This window comes from Pyrus communis, chromosome 10 (assembly GCF_041283825.1).
Source record: "Pyrus communis isolate YQ-2024b chromosome 10, ASM4128382v1, whole genome shotgun sequence".
Lineage (NCBI taxonomy): Eukaryota > Viridiplantae > Streptophyta > Magnoliopsida > Rosales > Rosaceae > Pyrus > Pyrus communis.
In genome coordinates this window covers 26596903-26605769 of record NC_142574.1, presented here as the reverse complement: position 1 = coordinate 26605769, position 8867 = coordinate 26596903, and the positions used below count along the sequence as shown (strand labels likewise).

The 8867-nt window shown below is 38.3% G+C and overlaps 1 protein-coding gene and 1 pseudogene across 1 annotated transcript; one reads left to right on the top strand and one right to left on the bottom strand.

Annotated features, from left to right (window-relative positions):
- Positions 1-215: 215 nt before the first annotated feature.
- LOC137727244 (uncharacterized) lies at positions 216-2780 on the bottom strand (annotated as a pseudogene).
- A 4592-nt stretch (positions 2781-7372) lies between these two features.
- EXL7 (EXORDIUM like 7) lies at positions 7373-8850 on the top strand. The gene has a single exon (XM_068468532.2). It carries the CDS (start codon positions 7485-7487, stop codon positions 8499-8501), a length of 1017 nt encoding a protein of 338 aa, XP_068324633.2. The 5' UTR covers positions 7373-7484; the 3' UTR covers positions 8502-8850.
- The last annotated feature ends 17 nt before the right edge of the window (positions 8851-8867 follow it).

The following is an 8867-nucleotide window of genomic DNA, read 5'->3' as shown; positions in this document are numbered from 1 at the left end:
GCTTAGCATGCTGGTTGCGCTTCGACCCTTTCAGTTACAAATGGAGACAGCTACACTGCCATCACCGATGAAAGGGATGTAGGAATGTGAGTATATTTTCACACGGTTAAGTTATTGTGGATTAACGTAAAGAAATCTCAATATGTTTATGAGAGCGAATCCTATTTGGTTTTGGATTAGAGCTCTGTTTTGGGCCATGAGTTTAGTACTCATGATTATACAAGGATTTAGTTTCATATTCCTTGTAGGATTGTCATAGGTAGTCCGGAACTTGTAGTATAAAATCACAATCCCTGCTCTCACAAAGGTATCGCTCATATTGTTCCAATAGCCTATAAGTTGGAGAGTATTGTGCTTTGCAGAGAGAAGAAGGTTGTGTGCGGATTACATATGGCCTCTACATCCACAAACATGTCTGCAGGTATGCTTCGATCAACATGTTTTGTATCTTATTTGCTTCTTGTTTACGTAGTTCAAGATTTGTGATTTACTTGATCAATCCTTGTGTTCCTGGTGGTTATATTGAATACTTGTTTACTCTTACAAGGGAGACCTGCTGCAGCAGTTCAACTTCTGAAGAACACCAGATTTTGGTAGCCAGTAAGTCGAGCCAGTTTTTTCGTATATTTCAGCTGCAACCCAATTCCTTTAGTGATCCTCCCAGTCAAATCCGAAACAAGAGCATACTTGTTGCTCTCATAGCATGCGGTCATAAATGCTGCCAATGTCACGCGATCCACGTTCTGGTCCTGGTCCACTAATTTATGAAAGAACAATGCTGCTATCCCTACTTTCTTCTCACTACAAAGCTTCCTGACCAATGTATTCACTGTGCGGATCCAGAACTTCTTTTCTAGCCTTTCCAACATAACCATGGCAGCGGCAGAGTCATCTTTCATGCAGTACTTGTACGCTAATGTCAACCTAGAGACTTCACAAGGCGACAGCCCTTTGTCCATCATGGTATCATATAACCTACGAGCCTCTTCCAATTTCTCATCATTGCAAGGCCCGCTCATCAGAGCACCGTAAGTAATACTATCCGGTGCACAACCATGGTCGCCCATCCTTTGGAAATACGTAACAGCTGAAGCAATGTTTCCATCCCGACAATGGCCACAAATCATGGATGTATAGGTTTCCTTGGTGAGAATCAAGCCAGCCCTCACAGCAAACTCAAAAGTTTCTCACTTTCTTTCATTTTCTTTTGCCTGCAGAAGGCAGCAATCAAAGTTGTATACAAATGTATGTCCGACTGCAATCCAACCTTCACGATCTTAGTAAAAAACACCAGGGCCCTATTAATATCAGCCCGTTTGCAGTGCTCGGATATGAAAATGGTATACGTGATCCCATCAGCTGCCAATCCTCAGCGAAAGCCTCTCCTAATCAGTTGATTTGCTTCTTCAACCCTCCCCTTTTTACAGAGACTGTCAATTACTGCATTGTATGTACAGATATTAGGAGGGAATCCTTCTTTAGCCATTATATCCATGAGCTCATATGCTCTTTCAAAGTTCCCAGCTCTACAATTCCCCGAAATGAGAGTAGTATACGTATTGGTGTTAGGAACTAATCCTTGTTCTTTCATCCTGCTCAACAACATCTCTGTGAAGCTCATTTTGTCCTCGCGGCAATATCCACTGATCATAGCAGTATACGTATGCACATTTGGCTTGTGATTATCGCTCTGGACCAGCTTAAGAAACAGTCTAAACGCCCTTTCAGTCCAACCTTTCTTGCAGAGCTCATCAATCAATGCTGTGTGTGTATACACATTAGGCTTCCAACCTTTCCTCACCATTTCCTCCATTGCACAACCCATTAATCATCGTCGTGAAATTAATCAAATTCGGCCTCACACCCATCCAAATCATCTTTTCAAAACACCACGACGCTCGACCTACAAGACCCTTCTCGCAAAACATGTTTATGATCAAAGTAAACGATGAATTATCCAATACAGAACCTCTCTCGAGCATCTTACTGAACCACCTATCCGCCTCCGAAACCCTCCCGCTCCTACAAAACCCAACAACCATAGACTTATAGCTCAAGGAATCAGGAGACACACCTCTCTCACACATTTCCTCGAACAGATTCTCTGCATACTCACCCAAACCCAGATCACAGGCAATCCCGAGAACGCAATTCAACGTCCGAGTGCTCAACGCAAGACCCGGATTCTGCATCTCAAACACCATATCAGCAGCCTCCTTCAACCTCTCAATCTCAGCGAATTTCATCACCATACAATGGACCACTTCATGGGCTCTCTCCAAATTCCCATTGTCAAGTATCGACATTGCGCAGAATATGTAAAGCAGCCGCATGAAATATCGAAACTTGGGAAACCCAATTGCCCAGTAAAAGAAACTCAGCGCCACCATGGAACCTGCCTCCTCAGCCAGTGAAGCGACGACGGAAATGGCCTGCTCGTGGGTCAAAGATTCAGAATTTAAGTCGAGATTGAGCTTGGGTGGTGAAGATCTCAGATGGGTTTGTGGGGAATACGATTGGAATACCAATGAGCAGACTGAACTGACCAGTGAATGCGATTGGGAAGAAGCGATGGCGGTAGCGACGGCGGTGGAGTTTGGGGCGTCATAGTGAGTGTAGGAAGAGAGTGCTCTGAGAGAGAAGAGGGTGCAGAATAGATAACTGGGTGTTGGAGCAGGGGATAATAGCTTCTGTTGCTGTTGGAGTTCATGGGTTCTCAGAATTCGCAGAGAAACCATGACCCATCTGAGATAGATTTATAACGGTAACAAATGATGTTCAAAATGTTAACGTAGACTTATAACGGTAACAGATGATATAGATTTATAATAGTAACCAATAACGTATCATTTACTTCAATCGAGATATCAAAGAGAACATGAAAAAGAAAGCTAAGCTTACAAGGATAAAAATATATCAAATTTGAAGCGGCCTTCAAATTTGATTTTTAATATTTCCAAAAGCATTGCACTTGTTTTATCTTAAATGCTAGCATATTTAAGTATTCTTTTATTATTTTTAAACCAACAACAATCAAACTTTTATTATTTTCTGTTTAAAAAAACATAAATGAATCAATAAAATTTGGCATAAGGTAGAAGGAAAATATTGACAATATATCAAATTGACAAGTCAGTCATCAAATTTAAATTTAATGTTTTGAATTTTACGTCTTCTTTAAAGATGCTCTAAGTTATATCTTTCAAGTTTTGTTTTTTCCTTCAATTTTTTTGAATTATTATTTTCATTGATATTGGACGGGCCGGGCTGGACGAATTTGAACATTGGGCTTTTCTTTGGGCTCCAGATCATAAGGGGATTTTGCCATGATGTTTTTATTTGTCTCTAATCTTTATGGCTGCAATTAATTGTAGTAGTTTTGTAATTTTGAAGCTGTTGAAGTAATGTTCTATATAATTCACTGCATTCAGATCAGATTAATTATTCTAATTCTAGTATAATACATTCTACATACCGTGTCCGACATTAATACATACAAAGTGAAAGTATAAAGTAAATTCGTATGGAAGAAAAGAAGTGATTGGATTCAGAACCTGAACTCATACGTACAAAAATATTGGTTTTGTTTTATTACTGAGTATATACCTAAGGGTGATCCCAAGCTAACAAGGTTCCTTGCTTTCGAGGGTCAGGGAGAACGCCTATCGTACACAGTCTCTTACTCTTGTCTTGCAAAAAGGTTGCGAGGGTGGAGGGAATGCCTATCTTACCCTTACTTTGCAAAAAAACTGTTTTCACAACTCGAACATGTGACATTTCAGTCACAAAAGAGCAACATGTCCATTGCGCCAAAGCTTGCCCTCCTATAAGTATAGACCTAACTTTATTATTTAACTTGCATGTGAACTTCCAAATTTTTCAAGGTACACTGCAATTTTCATTAGCAATTATGAATCGTTTTTTAAGTAATTGTAATGACACATTAACTAAATCACATAGTTAATTGGTAATGTGATAGGATTACTTACTTACAAGAAAATAAAGATCTTCCAATATCGTTCTAACCACCATCTCTAGATATACTGAAAAAGACAAAAGAACTAAGCATAATCCATTGCAATTATTCTCTTGGGGTGCACTTTATGATGCTGTCATGAACATATATAGCCTCAGATTGTAGTGCACTAGATTCTTATTTTTCTTCTGCTCCCCTTAATATGGTAAATAGGTTTTGATGTTTGTATAGGAGTGCTTTTTATTAGAAGCACTTACTAGAGAAGCACAATAAAAAAAATTATTATCCAATTATTTTTATAATATACTTCTAAGGTCCGTGAAGACTGCTCCTATATGAGTCAATTCTGCTTATAAACATTTCTATTATAATTGCTTGCTTTCTATGAAAGCACACGTAACATGTGATTATTACAAAAAAAGTCTTCAAGGTTTTTCAACCAATGTTGAAAGAAGCTCTTTTACGTACAAATTGTTACAAGTGTTTTTAGTTATTTAAAAGCGGGTTTAGAACTTTAGGAAGTACTAGCAGTAGAGTGCCACTCTGAAGGGTAGCTGAAAAGCATTCGGGTATTTGACACTCAATTGGAAGGGAAGACTTTTACGATGATTAGGTGGCAGCAGACCAGCAATTCTCATAGTTCCTTCTTTTAAGCTTTGCCCTTAAGAATCCCTAATTTTAAGGGCCGATGAGAGTTGAATATGTGCTATGCTCCCACCTATTGTCAATCTCTAGACTATGAAATACCATCAATTCAAGTTACCTATATATATATATATATTCACAAATCAACTCTTCAAAACTCTATTTTACAGTTAAAAACACTTAAAATACTGTTTTGGAAAGAAAAAAAACTTGCATTACACCATTTATTATATATTGATACGTGAAATTTTTTTATGTGTAATTTAATTCTTGAAATGTTTTTCGCTGTTATTAATTTTTATTAGTGGTTTACACTAATTAACTTGTTGAGAGAGAAAACAATTTGGTCAGAAAATTTCATAAGAAGGCACTATTCCATGCATTTGATGTATTAACTAATGAAAAAAAAGGAAGAACATAGATAGTCAATGATCATGAAAAGGGAAGGGGTGTAGACTCTAGTCGAAAAGGGAGAAAATTATGGAAAGGCATCACATGCTTTGCTTTCTACCACACCCATCATTCATTGTCTTACACTTGGTTTTGACCCTCATCATTTTGCTTCTTCTTCTTTCCTGTGACACCTTTATCCAAAACCCTAATCACAGTTTTTCTTTGTCAATGGTAGAGAAACATTCATAAAAAGAAGTCAAACAGACGAATTATAACTTTAATAGCTCGAGAAAGGACCGGCATACAGAAAGAAAACGCCACTTACGCTAACTAAACATGAGTAATGGTTCTTCTACAGCAAACACGAAATATTACATAAATGAAAAAACATGAAAGGATTTCAACCTAAAAAGAAAATCCTCCACATAAGGCCAAACAATAGAGGTCAAAGGTGGCTAGTGGAGAAAACCAAGCCTACGTGAGGGATTATAACAAGTAAAATCAGAAGCAGGCGACAAACAATATTAAAATACCCAAAACAAAACTGAAAAATTATCACCAATTAACCTTCAAAGTCCTAGTTCCACACACCTTCAACTAAATGAGCGACGATTCGCTCTTGAGGTGGACAGCGGACACAGCTGCTCGGTCGGATTTCTCAATCGAAAGTAGGCAAATTGACGGCAAAATAGTCTTGAGTGCTGGATCCGTATGCGTTAGGGATTTGAGGTTCATTTGGGGCTAATGGAAATTTGGAACACAATAGCAAGGAATAGAGAGAATTTGGAAGATAAACAAAAAGAGGAAATTAAGTTCCCAAATTGAAATGTTGCTCAGGGCCACAACCACCGACAATCGGGGATTGAGGCGAACAACCATCTGAGAAGAGATGGGGTAATCACTTTGTCGATTGTTCTAACTTTTAATGAAAAAAAGTATATCACAATTCCATTGATGCAAAACCGTGTGGGACTCTTTTAAGGATAATTGGCAGTGCATAAAACTCTTGATTTTAAACGTAAACATCAAAAACCCTTAAACCTCCGCTTTGAACAAAGAAAAAATTTATGTACTCTCAATTGCACTACCCGATTGCTATTGCACCACAAGCTAGGGTTTTTTCATTTCTTTTTCTTCTTTTCCTTCTGGAGTTTGACTCGTTCAGTGTTTCTCACTAAATATTATCAGTTGTCAGAGTAAAGTGAACAAATTAAGTAGTCTTTCTAGTCATTGGAAGTTAATCAGGTTGCTGATTATCCAAATGATAAGTTAGTTTATGAGCAAGAACCATAACATGTGGCCAACCGCAGAAAAATAAGTTTTGTATTAAAGAAAGTTGTGGAGTTTGACAATAACCAATGTTTTCATCACACAAAGTATTATACTACATGGAGACAACAGTAATCTAGCATCTGATGGTATCACAAATTTTTAAACTTGAAAAATTGAAGAGAGGTGGCAAGACGCAAGAAAAATCTAAGAGAGAGGAGAGAGATTTTTCAGTGTGCTTAGATAAAGGTTTGGTGCACCAAGTGTAATAATCAATTGATTGGAAACTTGAAAATAAAAAATTTCAATCAATTGTATTATTACATTTGATGTAAACAGTATTTCCGACACACTGAAAATTTTCTCAGTGGAGAAAGAATCACATATAAAAATTAGTGCCATAATTGTTTTGGGGACAAACAAACAGTTTCTTCTATGATCCCAATCTTCTACCCCCAAGTGTAGGCTAGAACAATTATATATACATAAAGAGGTTGGTTAGCATAACACCTTTATTCTAATATGGGAAAAAGAATATCATTGAGCTCTTCTTTTATTTAATTAATTTAGTTCATGACAACTAATGATCTTAGTTAAAAACACACAAAAGAACAAAATTACATAATACAAAAACTCCTCATCTATAGTGTTATAACGATTGAGTGCAATAAATTATGTTTATAATTTTTTCTGTTCAATTTAGGTCTTTAAATCATTACTAAGAAATAACAGTCGATTACAATGATAGTCGTGTACATAGCTTTTTCCTTTCAAAAACTAGATCTTTAAATTTGTACAATAAAAAAGAGTTTTGATGAACATGTTTGCAATTTTTTTTTCTTCCTATAATGATAGAAAAGGAAAGGGAAATAATTTTAACAATTCCTTTTTTTTCTTTGTACACATTCATGTTTACGTATGTCTCTTGATTAGTTCCTTATTTCTTTGATCTAAAAACCAGAAATAAATAAGAATGTAAGAAGTGAAAAAGGTTACCAAAACAAAAGAAAACGCAAACAACATAGTTATCATTGAAAAGTAGACGAGGACTTGAAATTATGCAATACATGCAAACAACTGCTCATTGCCACAAGCAAAAATTATAATATAAGAATCTTCACCAACCCCATTATTTACATTCATTGGTTTCTCTCTCTATAAGAACCTCCCACTCTCAGTCTCTCACCACCAACCATTAAACATGCAAAATCTGCAACTTTGCAGTTTCTTCTTCTTCTTCTCTTCCCTTTTTTTCTCTACAATTCTGGCTCAATATTCATGGAGCCAGAACACACAATTCAACCAAGCCAAAAACTATGAGGGTTCATCAGATCTGGTGGACCTTCAGTACCATATGGGTCCTGTCCTTGCTTCTCCCATCAACCTTTATGTTATATGGTATGGCCACTGGAACCCTACTTATCAATCCACCATTAGAGACTTCCTCTACTCTCTCTCCTCTCCTGCCCCTTACCCTTCTGTTGCTGATTGGTGGAGCACTGTGAGGCTCTACACTGACCAAACTGGCTCAAACATCACTAGAACCATTGCTCTCTCCGGAGAGTTTTACGATTCTTCCTACTCCCATGGAACCTCTCTCAGCCGCCTTTCGATGCAGTCCATCATAAAAAATGCTGTCACTTCACATCCAGGAGCCTTGCCTCTCAACCCGAGAAACGGGGTTTACTTAGTTCTGAGCTCATCTGATGTTAGGGTTCAAGACTTCTGCAGGGCGGTTTGTGGTTTTCACTACTTCACATTTCCAACCCTAGTTGGTGTGACTGTGCCGTATGCATGGGTGGGTTATAGCGGGAGTCAGTGTCCGGGCGTCTGCGCTTACCCTTTTGCCTGGCCTAAGGACTCAGGCAGGCCGCCACCAGGCACACCTGGAGGGAACACCATTATGCGCGCGCCCAACGGGGATGCGGGCACTGATGGGATGATAAGTGTGATAGCTCATGAGCTAGCGGAGGTCTCGAGCAACCCGCTTGTGAATGCGTGGTACGCAGGTGACGATCCAACTGCACCGACAGAAATTGCAGATTTGTGTATGGGGGTTTATGGTAGTGGCGGGGGTGGAGGGTATGTTGGGGCGGTTTCAAAGGACAGATGGGGAAATGGGTTTAATGTAAATGGGGTGAAAGGAAGAAAGTTTTTGGTACAGTGGATTTGGAACCCTGTGAAAAGAAGATGCTTTGGTCCCAATGCTATGGACTAGGAGGAGGATGGAACTGTGGTTAACAGCTGCTTAATGCTTTTGTGCAAAAGTGCTTATGGATCTCTTTCTTGCTTTTGAGGTCAGAGGAGAGAGAGAGAGAGAGAGAGAGAGAGAGAGAGAGAGAGAGAGATGATGGAGGGCCCTATTGGTAAAGGGATTGGCGATTTAGGATGCTTGATTTGTTTGAAATTATTACTTATTAGCGGTTGTCATGGAGACTAGACAAAAGCACTTTCATGCTTTGCTTGTTCTATTTATAGGCTGCTTTTATTGTAATGCATAATTGATGTAGAAGATGCAAGGCACTATTTTGCAATTGTACCACCATATAAATAAATAAGATTATGTACATTCTGTGGGGGGAGA